This window comes from Cryptomeria japonica, chromosome 10 (assembly GCF_030272615.1).
Source record: "Cryptomeria japonica chromosome 10, Sugi_1.0, whole genome shotgun sequence".
NCBI classification, from domain to species: Eukaryota; Viridiplantae; Streptophyta; class Pinopsida; order Cupressales; family Cupressaceae; genus Cryptomeria; species Cryptomeria japonica.
The window spans coordinates 2,814,041-2,832,805 of NC_081414.1; the positions used below are offsets into that span (position 1 = coordinate 2,814,041).

Sequence of the window (18,765 nt, forward strand, 5' to 3'; positions counted from 1 at the left end):
AGACTCCATCATTGCAAAGTTGACAGCCTATGAGCTAAATAGTTTTGATGGCAATGTTCAGAAGACCGAATCAGACTTTAGAGCATCCGCTGCTCCATCTAGAAAAGGCAAAGAAGCTAGTACCAGTGGTGAACCAAGACAAAGCAGAGAAATGGATGATGAGGAGATCCTGATGGAATTAGAAGTTCTTCTTGCCAAGAGACTCCCTAAGGGAACTGGTAAATACAAAGGTAAGCTTCCTCTGAAATGCTTTTCTTGTAACCGGATAGGACACATTGTTGTAAACTGTCCAAATGGTGATAGCAAGGACCAACTGGAAAAGTTCAAGAAGTTCAAAGGAGGAAACCGGAGAAACTGTTTTGTAGCAGTTGATGAAGGTGTCACTGATGAGGAATCAGAAGATGAAGAAAATGAGAATATTGTGTTTGTAGCAGTCAAGGAAGATGTGTCAGACAAGAAGGCTCTTGTCTCCCGCTTTGATAATTCCAATGAGTGGATTATTGACAGTGGTTGTTCTCACCATATGACTGGTGACCGGAGTAAGTTTATTTCTCTGGAAGAGTATGATGGTGGTGTGGTTCGTTTTGGTAATGATGCACCATGTATGTGTCAGACAAGAAGGCTCTTGTCTCCCGCTTTGATAATTCCAATGAGTGGATTATTGACAGTGGTTGTTCTCACCATATGACTGGTGACCGGAGTAAGTTTATTTCTCTGGAAGAGTATGATGGTGGTGTGGTTCGTTTTGGTAATGATGCACCATGTATGGTAAAAGGCAGAGGGTCCATATCTCTGAATGGAAGAAGCAGTGCTGACAATGTGTATTGGGTAGAAGGTCTAAGGCACAACCTTTTGAGTGTTGCTCAACTGAATAATAATGGACTCACTCTAGAATTCAAAAATAGAGTGTGCAAAATCAAAGGAAAGAGTGGTGAACTGATCGCTACCGGTATGGAGACCAAAGGTAACCTATTTCAGCTAAATGTTAATGTCAGTATATGTCTTATGGCTAAGTTTGAAGATAGTTGGATATGGCATAGGAGACTCTGCCATGTAAAATTTGACAATATTGTGAAGGCCAGTAAGATCAAGGCAAATAGAGGATTGTCGGTGCTGAGCAAACCGGAAAATCCTTTGTGCAGAGAGTGTCAACTGGGGCAAATGTCTTCCTCAACTTTCAAAGGTAAATCTTTCACTGCAGACAATTTACTTGATCTTGTGCATACTGATTTGTGTGGTCCTATGAAAACTAAGAGTGTGCAGGGAGATAGATATTTTATGATTCTTACAGATGATTGCTCAAGAATGATGTGGGTCACATTCTTGAAGGACAAGTCTAAAGCCTTTGGAAAGTTCAAAGCTTTCAGAGCACTAGTAGAAAAGGAAAGCGGTAGAAGAATCAAATGCCTTAGAACTGATCAAGGAGGGTAATTCACTTCCGGTGAATTCAACAAATATTGTGGAGAGAACGACATCAAGAGGCAACTGTCTGCCCCCCAGACTCCACAGTAGAATGGCTTAGCAGAAAGAAACAACCGGATTGTGGTTGAAGTGGCTAGAACTATGTTGATCCAAGGAAAGGTTGCTCACACCTTTTGGAGAAAAGCAGTGAGCACTGCAGTCTACACAATGAACCGGGTACTCATCAAAAAAAGAAAGGATAAGACTCCGTATGAGTACTGGACCAGTAAGACACCAGTGGTAAGCTACTTTAGAGTATTTGGTAGCAAATGTTATATCAAGAGAAGTGAACATCAGAGCAAGTTCAATGCAAAATGTGATGAGAGAATATTCCTAGGATATTCCACCAAGAGTAAAGCTCTCAAATGTTTCAATAATAGAACTCAGAGAATCATTGAAAGAATCAATGTTAGGATTGATGAAAACTCTGAGAAACCTCAGGAAACCGGCAGTGAGCATGTAGGAGATGAACCGATAGTAACCTTCTAGGAACCGGTTGCAAATCAGCCCAGTACCAGTAATTGTGCTCCTACACCGATGGATGTTGAAGCTGATGAAGATGAGGATGAAGAAGGAAAGCAAGAGGAATCTATTAAGAATATACCTAGGTATGTAAAACTCAATCATGATCCTAAGCAGATCATAGGAGACAAAGATGGAGGAATTCTTACAAGAAGAAAGGTTAGAGAAAACTCATGTATGATCTCTGAATTTGAGCTTAAATCATTCAAAGAGGCACATAAAGATGAAGACTGGATCAAGGCAATGGAAGAGGAACTTGATCAAATAGAGAAGAATGGTACATGGTCTTTGGTACCCATACCGGAGCATAAAAATGTCATTGGAACCAAATGGGTCTTCAGAAATAAACTGAATGAGGATGGCACAGTGGTAAGGAACAAAACCAAACTAGTATGTAAAGGATATGCCCAAGAAGAAGGAGAAGACTATGGAGAAACCTTTGCTCCAGTAGCAAGATTGGAAGGAGTTCGTATGCTTCTTGCATATGCAGCTTTCAAAGGATTCAAGGTATATCAAATGGATGTAAATATGCATTTCTAAATGGAATACTTGTAGAGGAGGTGTATATAGAGCAACCAGATGGGTTTGGCCTATTAGAAGACAGTGACATGGTGTGTAGGCTACATAAAGCATTGTATGGACTGAAGCAGGCACCTAAAGCATGGTATGAACACTTACACTCCCATCTTGTGAAGATTGGATTTGAAAGAACAAGTGAAGATAGCAATATCTACTTGAAATCAGAAGGAGATCAGATTCTGATCTGTGAAGTATTTGTTGATGACATAATCTTTGGTGGAGATGACAAGATGAGTCATGACTTTGCAGATGAGATGAAGAAGGAATTTGAGATGTCACTCATAGGGGAGATTAAGTTCTTCATTGAACTGCAGATTCAACAAATGAAAGATGGAATCTTTATTACTCAGTCCAAGTATGTCAAAGAGGTGCTAAAGACCTTTGGCATGGAAGACAACAAACCGGTTGGTACACCAATGGTGACCGGTTGTAAACTATCAAAAGAGGATGACTCAGCATTGGTAAATGAGAAGGAACACCAATCAATGATTGGTAAGTTGCATTATGTAGTGCATAGCAAACCGAACATTGCACATGCAGTGGGTATTACCGCTCGGTTTCAGAAAAGCCCAAGAGAATCCCACTTGGTAGCAGTCAAGTGGATTCTTAGATATCTGAAGGGAACTATTGACTATGGATTTTGGTATCCATACAATGATGATTTCAACCTGAAAGTGTTCACAAATGCCGATTGGGCTGGTAATGTGGATGACCGGAAGAGCACAACTGGTGGTGCATTCTTTCTCGGTGGTAGACTGGTCTCATGGATGAGTTAAAAGCAGAGTTGTATCTCTTAGTCTATAGCAGAAGCGGAGTATGTTGCAGCTTTTATGAACTGCACCCAGACTATTTGGATGAAGCATGTATTGAATCGCTTCAAAGTTCCTGTATCTAAACAGGTAAGTATATTTTGTGACAATACAAGTGCAATTAACATTTCCAAGAATCCAGTTTTACATGCTAGAACCAAGCACTTTGAACTCAAGTATCATTTCTTGAGGGAAAAGGTTCAAAACAAAGAGGTGATATTGGAACATGTTTCCAGTAAGGAGCAGTTAGCAGATATATTCACCAAGCCTCTACCGAAGGCTACTTTTACCTATTTGAGAGGTGAATTAGGAATGCCGCCCCTTCAAGAGGTAATCTAAAGGTTTGTGCTCCACATCAGTCAGATCTTACTTTGCTATATCTTTTCAGGATTGATGTGTTGAAGGATGCTACTCCTCAGGGGGAGCAGCATAGTGGAACAGGGAAGCTTGTGCCTCCACTTTGGCATTGTTGTCAAAGGGGGAGAAGATGTCAAGTGGAAAAGATATCTGCAGTATTAAGGAGAAGATGTGATGCAAAAAGAGAGATATCTTTGTATATTGCCACCAATGCCAAAGGGGGAGATTGTTGGCATATGTGCAGAATATGTTGACATGATTATATTGTGTTGTCATTGATGTTAATATGTTGAAAGAATGAACCGGTAATATGCTCAAGAGAGAACCGGTAATATGCTGAAAGTGAACCGGTAATATGCTGAAGAGTGAACCGGTAATATGATGAAGAGTGAACAGGTTTATTGAAGTTAAGCAACTGGCAAAGTGAACCGGTATATGTGCTAAAGGTGAAGCGGTTTAATATGGTATGACTACCGGTTGGTAGTCTCAACTTCAAGGTTTCCGGTTTAAGTGTTTTGGGCCTGTGTGATTCAACCGATGGCATTGTGTGATGAGTTAGCAGTATAATGGAGATCAGATCGTGTTGCCATGTCAGCCTCGTGTGCGTGAAGGATTTTGCATGAAGGGGAGTGATCCTATCTACCTAGGGAATGTGCAAAGTCCCTGCAAACGGTGGAGACCGCGTGATGGGTTATCACCTCCAGGAAGCAGTGAAGAACGAACGATGGAGAATGTCTTGAGATCTGTTCAAGACCATTGTATTCAAATGCAAAGTGTTCAATGGTCAGGATTGAACCAACTGAATTGCTTAACCTAAATGTTTAGGGTTTAGGGTTGATGTTACCGACCTATCTATTTCCTATAAGGTCGATGTTGTGTTTCATGTTGAAGTTGTTGGCAAATGTTGTGTATCTAAAGTGCAAAGATACGTGATTCTTGCCAGACCAAATAAGAGGGTTGATACCTGCAGAATGTGTATGCAGAAGAAAAGAACTAAAGCGGGTCTGCATTGGCATTGAGTGTTATTACCAGATCATTGTAATACCTGTTGATCTCTAATCACTTCAACAGTTGGAAAATCCCTTAACAGGGTAGCTTTAACCAGCTTGTTGTAAATCCTTTAACAGCGTGACCCAAAGCCATTGAATTCATAAAATCCTCTAACAAGGTAACCCCTAACAGGGTTTAACCCTTAATCGGGTATTCTAGCCATCCCTTAATCGGGTGATCCCTAACAGGATCGGTTCCTAACAAAACCTGTTGTAACAGCCTTTAACCGGACTAGGCTTCTAATAGAGCGGACTTCTACTGTGGTTTTTCCCAGTTGGGTTTCCACTTGAAAAATATGTGTCATATGTGATGTCTTTTTCATGTGATGCTTTGATGATTTCTTTTAAGAGGTGAATCATGTTGATCTAGCAAGTTATTATGTTTCTGATGATAGATTACCTATTTATGCACAAGGATAATGTGGAAATGAGGGTGTAGGTTGTGTGGTAAGATAAGTGTTTTCCGATTTATATCTTTCACAGTCTCATTGACCTTAACCGGTAGTAATTTGGTTTATGACCAGTGTTAGTGATTGCCAGTCAAGTTCACTGTTTGCAGACAAACCGGTTTAGGAGAAGTTTTTGTACCTGTACTGATTCACCCCCCCCCCACCCCCCTCTCAGTACCGGTTTGGTACTCACTGTTCACCATTGTGTTATCATAGACACCTAAGACACCACCAAGCATAGATACAAAACTGCAAAACCAAAGGATATAATGTGGTAGGGTGTGGAGCCAAATACATCAATTTTAGACTGATATTTTGCCATCTGATGAATCTCCAAATGGCTTTAACATCACTGACCAATCATCTCTCAAATATCCCAACATACATCATCTAATCTACCGATGTTCTATTTAACCAACCTAGTGACAACGCATTGCCATACATTAGCTTTGATATCAATGACAACACATATTGCCAACAATCTCCCCCTTTGTCATTGATGGCAACATTGTATGCATATCTACAAAAATCCCTCTTTGACAAACATCTAGTCTCTTTTTGCCTTATCTAGTATCTTTCCCCCTTACTTGATATCTCTCCCCCTTTGACATCAAGGATAAAGAGAATAATATTTACACCAATCATAAACAAAACTGTACATACTCCCTCTAACAATATGCATTCATTTCAAGATTCTCCCCCTAACTGTGTTATTCCTCCATTATCTAAAAACTTCCAAAAATGTACTGCAACACTCATACAAATCTTTGCATATACACAAGATAACACAATTGTCTTACTAGCAAGTAAATACAACTCACTTGGATGGACATAAAATGCTCTTGTAAATGACTTTGAGTTGTGACACTGTTGATTTCCACTCTTCTTTTGTCAAGGCAAGAATATAATTCTAACATTCAATCTCAATAGAAGATTCTCTACTTCATCCAGGGAACCTTAGATCAACAATGTTTCTAAGTTGGTTGTACCGCTTCTTTATTTGTTCTTTTAGGTTCACACGCAATGATAGTTGCAAGAAAGATTTTCAATTTGCACTTTGGTTACTTTGTTCTTATCATTCTTCATATCATATGCACCAGCTGACTACACAATCTGGGACTCAAGAGAGTCTATCTGATCATTTATGCTCTTTGTAAAAATTGACCACTTGTGACAAAACTGATATAGTGAAATGGCTCCATCTATACACTCCTTAAAATCATTCAAGTTGTCCTACAACTTATCGTTTGCAACTATACATCTGTCAGAGACATCATCTAATCTCTTGTCATTCACATTTTTCTCAATATCCCTCTATTTTCTTTCCTACAAAATAGATACATAATCCTTGAATGAATTAGTAAGAAACTACAACTATTGTACGCTTGGCAATGTTGCATCAATGGTTACCTCTGAAAGGCCTTCTTGCAAGATCTTTACTACCTCATCAACCAACTCTCTTTTTTGCATATGAGTTTGCAGTATCTCCTTCTGTGCAAAGTGGTGAAGAACGTCACCAAGATGTAGCTTATGTATCGGAGAAATGTTTGCCAGATCCACTTGAACTTGCTGAAATGGAACTTGACGTACTTGTGGGATGACTACCAATTGAAATTGTGATTGTAAGCTCAATAGGTCCTTAAATAAATCACCATAGGGGGATGAGGATCCCTAACCAATCTTAGAACTACTTTCCACCTATTATTCATCTTTCTCCTTTTCTGCATTTGTGTCAGGTTACTTTTCCAAAGTCTTCTCCACTTACTCATTAATATTTGCAGTGCTCACCAAGGAACTAATTTATCTTTGTTTTATTCAGTGTTCTCTAGAACACACTCTTCTTTCTTCACTTTTATATCTTGCTTCTCATTTTTCAGAGGGGGATTATTATCTATTTCTTATTGTTCTTTGGGAGAGATGTATCTTGTAAATCTTCTTCAACACCAACATATTACATTTTTCGATCTTCTCCTTCGTTCTTTGGAGCAACAATTTCCTCACCAATCAAAATGTCACCCAAGATGTCTTCTATCTTCTCCTCAATTTGCTTAATCAACCTCTTGATTTCTTCTCTATCATTTCCCATAACAATGTTGATTCTTTCCTTGGTCCTCAATCCAATAACTAGCACCTATGACACTTTTACTCTTCTCATGTGCAAAGATCCACTGGCCTTCTCTAAGGCTTGTTGTCTTATCTTCGCCTCTTCCAAGACTGCTTCATGTCTCTCCATACTCAAAGCATTGGCAGGGCTTTTAGGTAGCTCATCAAGGATCTCATTGAGACCCATATTGGAAGTCCTCATGTATAAAAAAATATCTTTATCAATTATTTTCTTGCCACCGTCAAGCACTTTATCATACGATTTTGTTGTTTTCTTCAAAGCACCATGTTGTACAATTGCACTCACAACAACAACAAGATCCAAAGGCCCATGTTTGGTCTCTTGTAGTGTAGCCTTTTTAGACTCCTCCTTTCCTTCACTTATATCTTTTGTACTTGCTTCTTCATTTGTCTCCCTTGATCTTTTCACCCTTTTTCTAAAAATAAATTTTTCATTTTGCTCTTCTTCTTCCTCATCATCATCATTAACAAGCTTCATTTTCTCTCTTTTTGTTTTCTCCTTTTGCCTAGGAGCTCTTTTCTCAACTAATTTTGCTTTAACGGGAGTTTTGGATGAATTGTTTGTTGCGTCGGAAGGTGGTGATATCTTCAAAGCAATGATAGAAGTAGCAACTGCAGACCTGCTAAGTTTTCTTGTAGCATGTCCTGAAATTCCTTCTATAGAGGGAACACTCTATGTAACCTTTCCAAAGGCTTCTGATACTCTTGGAAGATCATTTTTCATATACAATGCATACATTTGTTTTGCATGCCCTACTTCTGAAAAAAAGGTGGATAACCCTTCTGGGAATGATAATTCCTCATTTGAACAAATGGTTAAAAAAATGTCCCAATTCTGCCAATAGTTTTGGTCCTCAATTTGACCTAACTAATCTTGATGTTATGAACAAAAGTGTAGATACAAATATAAACTCTAATATTGAAGGAAATAATTTGGACATCTCACCTCAAAACACAAGGCCTTCTGAGTATGATATCCACAATATTTCTCTTGCAAACCACTTATTTGAAGGATATATTGAAGTTGTTAAAGTTGTGAAAAGCCAAGAACCCAAATTAGGTGTCTCCAATCCATTGGTTAACCCTAGACCTATAGACAAAGAGAATTTATTGGGAAAGAATAAACCCCTTCCAAAAAAATGCTCAATAACTGGCCTTGGAGACCATTATGTCTTAGGCTAAGGAAGCGAACTTTAAGAAAGATACTTGGGGTCAAGATGAAATGATGCTAAGCACTAATAATTCAAAGGCCTTGGGGCTTCTCCCCAACCATGCAACTGAGGTCCCAATTCTTAACTACTTCAATCCCATGTATTCAACCTCTGAAATTGAAATTGCCAAAATTACATTGGGGGGAACAAAGTAGTTGAAACTCACAAGAAGAGGAAATAGATTGAGAGGACTAAAAGTATTGAATCCCTAAAGTGAGGTGGGAGGAATCGAAAATGATAAGCAGCTAAAGGTAACTCCAAAAATGACAAGGTTCCACAATGTTTTGAGTGTACAAAAACCAGAAGTCCCTTCCCCAACCCCCTGCCTCTTAATGAGATTGAATATTAGCAATACAAAAAATATATTCTTAGTGCTTTTTATAAAGATCGACCTAAACCGGATATTCTTTGCCTACAAGAAATCAAAGTGGTAGGGTTTGAAAAAGACTATGACCTTAAATTTATATGGAATTCCACTAAGGCCTTTTCCTCCATGCATGAAAAGGGGAAAGGAGGATATGTTATTCTTATAAAAAAATAAGTAGGCTAAATTGGTGGTTGATTGTGGCTTATCCCCTTGTAACAGGATTGTCTGGGTCGAGCTTGATATTGAATCTGAAATTTTGGGTGTCTACTCCATATATGCCCAAATGATTACAATAAGAGATCTCAATTATGGGCTTGGATGACTTCAAATCCCCCTAAACTTAACTAGCTTATTGCTGGTGATTTTAATTAGATTGAACATAAAGAGGTTAAAATTGGAGGTAGAAAGTACAGCCTGAGTTGGCCTAGTGGTGGATAACTTGTACTCTTGAAAGAGAGATCATAAGTTCAAATCTTGAAGGGGGTAGGGTATGTACATCTTATCGGCTTCGGCCCATTACCGATCAAAAATAAATAAAAAATTGGAGGCAGAAAGGTTCTCTGAAGAGGCAATGTATTGTATTTTTGGTCTAGAATGAAGAGATCCGTATTTTTTATAGACCCCTTGGAGAATATGAAACCTCGGTTTAAAGACACGATTCAAATGGAGTAACAATCAATCACAAAGCGAAAGGATATACTCTAGGTTTGATAGGTTTTATGCTCATAAAAGTGTTTCTAGCTTCAAACTTGATGAAAAGGAGAGGGTTGTCTCTCTATTCCCTACCACAATGTTTGACCACTCTCTGATTGAGACTTGTGTGGAATTTGTTGGCCTTATCCCACTGTATAGGAGACCTTCCTCCTCTTGCTATAAGCTAAATACTTCTCTCCGTAATGACACTAATCGTATGACAGATTTTAGGGTTGCTACTGTGATTTCCAAAAGTCTTAACAAGGGATTTTCACTGCAAAACTGGGATAGTCTTGTCTCTCTTTGGAGGGACCTGTTCAATATTGTTAGTAAAAAGAAGGCTATAGACAGGAGAAATATTGAATTTTTCCTTCAAAACAAACTGATTGGTCTGGAGGGAGAGATTCAAAGGAACTGTGGGGACTTGTCTATGGAAAGAAAAGTTGCTAGAGCCAAATCCTTGCTTAGAAAGATCCAAAACTATCAACATTAGGGTGCTAGGATTAAAGCCAAAATGGCATGGCTTCATAAAGGAGACAAAGTCCCCAAATACTTCTTTAACATCATAAAGCAAAAGTAGAATCAAGAGAGGATAGGTCCCATCAATGTTGATGGTATCACATTTGGTGACAGTGAATACATGAAAAATATTTTTTATTCCTTCTTCAAGAATCTATTTTCATTTGAAGAAAACTCTAATTATGCTAATGCCAGGGAATTTTGCATGAAAACTATCCCAATCAAGGTTAGTAAAGAGGATGTTGATTCTCTAGATGAAAACATCTTAGTGGTCGAACTTGTTTCAACTATAAAATCCTTTAGCAATGGCAAAGCTCTTGGAGTTGATGATTTACTCATTGAGTTCTATAAGGCTAACTCAGATAGGATTGTAGAAGAGCTCTTAGAGGTGTATAATGAAGCTTTCAACACTTGTACCTTAAGAGAGAATATCAATAGAGGAATCATCAAACTCATCCCCAAGGGGGGAGACAAAAGCTTAATAAAAAATTCGAGGCCAATTACTTTCTTGAATGTGTCATATAAGATCTTGACAAAAATTCTCGATATCAAGTTAGGCTTTTTGTTAAAGAAAGTTGTTTCAATGACACAAACAGACTTCATCAAGGGGAGATATATTTTGGAAAGCCTAAGAACTAGCTAGGAGAGGATGTATTGGACTAGACACGACAATCAATATGTTGCTACGATCATTCTAGACTTTGAAAAAACCTATGATAGAATTGAGTGGCCTTTTATGATGAGCATAATGAAAGCTCTAGGCTTTCCCCCAAGGTTTTGTAGATGGATTACTATCCAATTTGAAGATTCTTCCACTCAAATTGACAAATGGTGATCTCACTGCCCCTATTCTACTTGAAAGGCCTATAAGACAAGGATGTCCTATTGCCTTGACCTTATTTGTGATTTTTGTAGATGCCCTACATTATGTTTTGAGAACATCATTGATCAATCTACCTATTGCTAGTACAAGCCTCCCTGATTGTAATGAACAACTTCTAAATGCCCCTTTTGGTAATGACACTGCTTTATTTGTTAAAATGAATAAGGATAACTTTGAAAATGTTTTGCATAGACTGGAGATCTTTTGTATGGCCTCAGGTGCTAAAATATCTAGCACCAAATCTTCTATTCTTAGTTGGGATCCACTTCCACCTAACTGGCTAAAAGATCAGAAATGGTAGTGGTTGGGACCTAATAAGGTTGTTTGATACCTTTGCATCCCTTTTTCTCTCTCCCCTAATCTAAAAGATATGTGGGAATGAGTGTATCTAAAAGTTGAAAAGAAGCACCAAAAGTGGCAAACCCACCTTTCATTGGCCAACAAAATTCAATTTGTCTAGAACATAGTTAAACTACTCGCCAAAGCCCAAAAAAAAAACTCAGGAAAAACTTGGCCAATACTCGACAAAAACTCAACAAAAAACTCGGGAACTTTAAAATTTGCTTAAATTTAATTAGAAATGCTTTTTTTTTGCAAAATTCAATGAGAAGATGCATCCCATGAGTCAACAAATGAGAACAAAAAAGAAACAAGCTAAGTCTGGATATATTTAAATGCAAAGTGGGTGCAAAATCGCATCCTCGTGAAGAATGTTGATGGCTGGAAGCAAAATAGTAAATAGCTTTTGTAGAACTAAAAGTAAATAAATATATACAATTACATCTTCCTCTTCCCAGCTCTAGTAAAAACTAGGGGAGAGGTAGAACTAGAGGGTCTAGTCCTAGAAATATGTTGTGGGCGTGATTGTGCCTCCTCACTCGATATGACTAGCTCAAATTGTGGCTCGTCCTCCATCTTGGATGTAGCTCTACCTCTAGTTGCACCTAGCATTGGTAATGACTCCTCATCCTCCTCAATGTCATCTAGTGTGAAACCAAATCCACTCTCCTCCTCCTCCTCCTCCTTTGTAGCCTACCTCTCCAAATCATTGATGTCATCCTCTATAAACAATGGAGGATGCTCTTGTGATGTCCAATCACTGTAAAGAACTATAACAACCAAATCAATTAGACCATCTAGTGCTTCATCTACCTTCCTTATGCACAACCGCAGATTATATTGCACAAAGACAAGGTCATTGAGGCATTTTTTAACTAACTTGCTCTTCTCCGTGTGGATGGCCTCAAACAAGCTCTAATTGGGCTCACAACTGGATGAACTACAAGGCTGACATAAGATTCTGAGGGCATTTTTTTTGAGATTTTGGGTATTCCCACCCCAACTTTGCCACCAAGCATCTGCAAAATAAAATTAGGTTGAGGGTAGCACCCCTTGTAGGGGTCTAAGGGTGAGAAAGAGAAGGGTAGAGAGATAGGTCTAGATCTTGGGGGAGAGAGGAGAACAGTAGAGAGGGGGATAGAGGAATAGCAATAGGGAGATAGATAGGTCTAAAATTCGAGACAAATAAAGTGAGTGAGATAGAGAGAGCGAGAGAATGTTGATAGGAGCATACTGATTATTGAAACAGATCTTCTAAAACCTGGAATTTGCATTATAACTTGTAGAGATTTGAAACCACTCAAACATCCTGCCAATATATACATGAAATATAACTTAAAAGTATAAGAAAGGAAAAAGACATATTCATATGTGACTAATACTTAAATGTTACATTTCATGTATATATTATGATGGAGAGACTGAAATTGACTTCAAAAAAAAAATCAATGTAAATCAGTTTACAAGTATTTGGGAGTGTGTTTTTCCCCTTCTCAACAAAATACAAGACAGAAAATGATGAAATAAAACTCATTTTTGTCGTTTTTTGCCTTCATTCACTAGCGAGCGAGTTTTTTTTTCACTAACACACCGAGTTTTTGTGGCGAGTTAAAGTCGTAAAAACTCGCCAGGGAAAAATACTCGCAAGTTTTTTAAAACTCACCGAGAACTCGGCGAGTAGTCCAAACTGTAGAAAGTTTTGGCTTCACATGCTATATATTTTTCTTCCACCTAGTTATTTGCTAATTGTCATTTTGATAAGCTTTAAAAAATTCTCAAAGACTTCTTATGTTCATATGGTCTTGGTAAGGGAAAGAGGCATGTTGGAAACTAGAAATGGTATTGTTTGACCAAAAGTCTAGGTGGTCTTGGCCTTAAGGACTTGAAAGTCCGAGGTATTCCATTAGCAGACAAGTGGATTATAAAAGCTTGTGAGGGTGATGAGCCCTGCAAAGTTCTCCTTAGAATCAATCTAATCTTATCCAACCCAAAAAAGGTAAAACATGAGGGAACTTGCATTTGCATGATATTCTTTTTGGGAACTGGATTAGAATGATAGTATTTGGTCTGCTAGGCTTAGTCATATCTAGTGAAAGTCCGGTTGAAGCAAAAAAAAAGCTTGCTTTAGATGGTTGTTATTGCTTAAAAAGCTTGTTGTAGGACATTTTTTAGACGTGGTTGGTGTCCCTGCTAGAACCTGTGATCTTTGCAATGTTAATGAGTCTTTTGAGCACTTATTTTTGAATGTCAATATGCATTTTCTTTGGGGTCTATGTTTTTGGAACAATTACTTGGTTGGGATTGCAAAGAAAGTTTTAGTAGGTTCGAAATTTTGTTTGGTTATGTGAACACTTTTTCTGCTAAACTTAATGAGTTTTGGCTTGTTTTGACAAATGAGACTTTGTGGTATATCTGGAAGAAGAAAAATGAAGAAACATTTCAAGGCAAAAGAAGGTACCTTACTGAGTTCAATAGTGAACTCACTTTTCTTAACATTGTGTTGTAGGTCTCTGCAGTCTTGGGAATCCCAAAAGACAGATTTATGATCCTGCTGGAAGAAGGTTTGACAATAGTGTACAGAACAGAGATTAAATTTGTACATTTCTTCCCAAATGGAAGAAACAATTTGAACAAGGAAGAGCTTGCACTACTGCATGAGCACGTGGATCAGAACAAAATCAGCGAACCCCCTAAGAAAGAATCTACCAGACCGAAAAGAGGAGAAAAAACTTATTTTCAGCCCATTGTAAAAGAATCTAAAGATGCTTGAAACAGAGCTGGTACTTATGAATTTGATTATGTTGAGTATAATTGCAATGCCAAGGGGTTGTGGGAGTAGTATATATGTTATAGAAGGCTGATGTAAATCCTTTTTGATACTATGGCATATGTGCAAAAAATCCTTTTTGTATAGGGCTTGATGGTAGTAGTTTTATATGTACTGGGGGTTTTATATCTTTCACTGATGGAGAATTACTCCTCATAATGTACTCTGTTTTGTTCTCTATATCTAATTATAAAAAATTGTACTATATTGAATAAACGTCAACTTTTTAAATAATTGTTAAATATAAAAAAATAAAAGTTATGTAAAAAAAAATCACAAATTATTTCTTAACATTTTTAAAAATATATATTTATAATCAACAACAAAATCTCAAAAATCACTAATTTACATCATCTTCAAATTCTTGACAGCTTAATTGCTACAAGTGTCAAAAGTGAAAATTTAGTGAAAAAAACTGATTTGAACATCTTACTTTGGTCAATGATATCATTAAGCCAACTAAAACAATTGCATCTCGTGACAATACAGAGCAAGAGACTAATTAAAAGGAGGGAATTAGATATCATTGAAAGTTAAGAGTATATAGGCAACAATATATACACCTAGAATAATAGCTTCTCATGCAAAATCAGCCAAGTGGTTATAAATCACTATTAGTGATTATAAAACAATTAGTGCTTTTCTGTTGAAAACTAATTTCCTACACTCGAAAGTTGTTGCCAAGAACTATAAGGGAACTTTATAGGTGGGATCAGCCATCCTCAAGATAAATAAATTGCCCTTATCTCCACGAGAAACCCTTCAAAATACAAACAAAAGATAATAAATAATATGTTAAATGCAATAATGTAAGCGTGCTCCCTTTCAAGAGTTATAAAGGAGAAAAGATAAGACTGCATATTAAAGATAGATACTAGAAATGGTTTCACTTGAATATCATAAAAGGAAGACAACTCAAGAATCAATTTATCAATGGTAACACCATCAAAAACAAAACAGAATCTGTTTCATTTGTATGATAAATAAATATATTAGACACTAGGTCAATAAGATTTATAACTTTGGTAATATAAATTTGTATAGGAATTGGAACTAATAAATATTTGGTATGTCATTGAACATAATAAACAATTCGAAGTCTCCAATTACATTCAAGTTGTTTACTACTGATAATTTTCAGTCAAATTTATAACCTGTTAGAGTTATCTTTTATTAGCTAATAATTATTTATTTAATTATTAATCTATTATACTCTATACTTAAGCTAAATTTAGGAATCTTATAATTCTTTAGGGTTTTCACCTTTAGGGTTTCGAATATCCTTTTATAAGGATTCTCTCTTTGTAATTTCATAACAACTGTAATTATTGAATTGCATTCTTGTTGCACAATCAATATGACTCCTCTTTTCTGGATCTTTGAATTCTGGCCTCCGCAGTTTTTTTGCTTCTCTCTTTCTATGACAGGTTTGCATGCAGGTGATCTTTGGGAGCTGCAGAGTTGATTTTTCCTCAACTCCAATATAACCTAACATTTGGATTTGCTTGTCTACAAAGCTTTTTGAAGGCTTTCACAAGTATTGTTTACATCAAGGATGAAAAAATCGTGAAAAAATCACCTAAATTGCGATTTTTCACAAGTCATTCTGGCAAACGATTTAATTGTCATTTAAATCGCAAACGATTTTTTCTTTAAAAAACGCCATTCTTAGACACCAAAAATCGCGATTAAATCGCGACTAAAATGTAGAATATCGCGGTTTCAAAACGCGATGAAAAAACAAAGGTCACAACCCTAAAAAGATTTTAAAAAAAGGTCACGTGAAAATTAAAATAGCAATTTCGGCTTGGTCAAAATGCATGATTGCGGCTTCCCTCCCCCCGATGGCTGACGCCCGACGATAATCAACAACATTCAACCTTGTAAAAACCGGTGCTCTTCCTTTGTCATTTTCCGTCCCGCCGAGAGAATGCCTTTCGATCCAGAAGTTCTAAGTTCTAACTTCCATGCTTGCGAACGCTTTGCTTTCATGGCATTCAATGCTCTCCTGTCAAGACTTCATTTGGAGATTTTTAAGTTTTCTTATATGTAGTTAAAACTTTTCTATAGTTTAAATTTTTTTTAAACATATATTTTATATTTGAATAATTTACATTTATTAAAAAATTAATATTATTTTATTTATATTAACATTTATTAAAAACTTAATATTATTTTACTTTACTTGTTTATTTTTATTTTTTAATATTAATATTTAATAACAATTAAACATATTTAAATATTTAAATTTAATTTTTTTAACTTATCAACTTAAATATAATATTATTAACTTAAATATAATATTATTTTAAACTTTAGTATTAATAAATTATACTTGTTACTTATAAATTTAATAGGAGTAAGATATCTGATATATAACAGTTTTTAGTGTATGCATGTGTTTTTTTAGAATATTTTAAGAAATTATATATTTTCAAATGTTCGATAATTTTGCCAATTTATTGCTGATTTTTTCCCGATTCCCGATTTTTTTTAAAATTTCGGCCAAAAGATTTATTGCCAATTAAGATATTTACATTTTTGGTTTACATTATAATATCTAAAAATTAAGAAGAGAATAATGTTGGAGAATGAGTCACCTTTCGTTACTTCCCTTGGTTTATATGAACACCTACATATACACTGAATGCCACAGTTCGCTTGTCGAATGTAGTCAAATATACAAAGCCAAGATTGATGGTTCCGATCCCACCCATACATACAGAAAAGCTTTTAAAATGTGTGAAGCATCCTTCTCCTCACTTGCTAGGACATAAAAAAATCTCAACAAGTGCATTGAATTACTTTCTATAAAAAAGACTTATGCATATGCAACTGAAACTCTGATTCTCCGTATTCCTAAAGAAAACAAGCTTTACACTAGCTGAAAACACAAATACAACATTATAGTCTGTTTAAAACTATAAATGCAAAGCCTTGCTTCAGCCAACACAAGAAATAAGGTTTCGGGTGATTCTTTGTCTCCAACCCAAGATCTTGTACAAGTTCTAAGAAATTGAACTTGTCTGAGAACACGTATAAAAAAGTGCATTGATTTTCCTCCCTTTGAGCTCCAGTTTTACATGGAACAATTTGGTTACCTTGTCCTCATCCTGAGCATTGCCTCTGACTACATTTGCTTCTTTTTGTGTGGTTGCACAAGAAATTCTCTCATCTATATCCAAAGTGCATTCAATCTCTTTCATTTTGTGACATGTAGAAGCATTCTTGTTCTTCTCGGGGTGCAATTTCAAACAAGCCTTTTCTTTATGACCCTTCTTTTCACAATGTTTGCAAAATCCTTGTTCTTTGATTTTATCATTGTTTTTCATGGTTATGTTAGCAAGTTTTATTGCCTTTCTTTCTCACCCTGCTGTTTGTTCAGTTTTTTTTGTTGTTCTTGTATGAGCCAGATTTATTTCTATCTATCTCCACATAATGGGCCTATGCCCTAGCCTCGTCAACTTTCCAAAGTTTTTCCATTAGAACATCCATTTGGAGATGCCCAAACAAGCCTCCAAGGTACTTGTGTAGTCTTGGACATGTTGGACTTGCCTTTGTCGAAAGAAGTTCCATTGAATTTCTCTTTCTTCTTCATAGCATATAGGGTAAAACTATTTCTTGAACAAGGACTTGAAATATTCCTGTTTTGTGACCAGAAGAGCAGAACTCATTTGTCATGAGATTACATACACTTCATACCATGTTAAAGCATGCCTGGACATCTTCAAAAAGGTGAAGGAAAATTGCTGTTGAGGGTTCAATTTGTGAAATCTAAAGTAAACCTCCGTTTGTGAAATTCATTGGTATAACTTCTCTACCTTCACTTCCCCATCAAAAGGTTGTATCTGTATCTTTGCCTCAACTTCAAATGGAAGGTTCTTGCCACTATTTGAAGTTTCTCCATGTTCATATCAATATGTAATTTTGGACTTTCTGCGTTGGGCTCTATTCTATGCCCAGAACCTCTATGAAATTACCATCAACACATTCTGAAACATGTCCGTTTTCCCATATGCTAAGAATTCAAGGAAACATCAACTTCTAACCTCTCGAATCTTTCCTCAACCTCATCCATATCCTTGTTGCCTTGATGTGCCATCTTCTGAGCTTGATTCCACCTCCAAACCAATTTCAGGCTCAAAACTTCTCGATCTTTCCACTACAGCATGTTATGGGTGTAAAACTGAAGACCCACCAATATTCTGATAAAAGACAACCTGCAGATGTTTCAGACCTGCTCTAATATCAATCTGATTCATAAACTGGTCAATACACTTCTAATAAGCTCACCAATTATGTATTCTAGCTTTGTGACTACACTTTTCAACCTCTAATCAGTCATAACAAGTGTTATGGTCTTCAAAAATGGGAGACTCCAACATAAGAATCAAAACATAATGACAGAGCAGTACAAATAACGAAGCAGCAGCAAAGAAGACTTGACAATGACTCAAACACACCAATTTGGTCTCTAGAAACCCTACAAAGCAGGAAAAGCCACTTTGAAGAGCAATTACCCTCCAGATCACTGTAAATCAGTCAAGCACAATCAAGGATAGTATATGTACGTCTG

General features: G+C 36.6%; 1 protein-coding gene across 2 annotated transcripts in view; it reads right to left on the minus strand.

Moving 5' to 3' along the window:
• Positions 1-14,688: 14,688 nt before the first annotated feature.
• Positions 14,689-18,765, minus strand: part of LOC131069419 (probable plastid-lipid-associated protein 4, chloroplastic) — an 80,108-nt gene continuing 76,031 nt past the window's right edge. For both annotated transcript variants that reach the window (XM_058004836.2, XM_058004835.2), the window contains one exon: positions 14,689-14,949. In XM_058004836.2, coding sequence (XP_057860819.1) covers positions 14,877-14,949 — 73 coding nt within the window. In that variant the 3' untranslated portion in view covers positions 14,689-14,876. The remainder of the gene's footprint in view (positions 14,950-18,765) is intronic.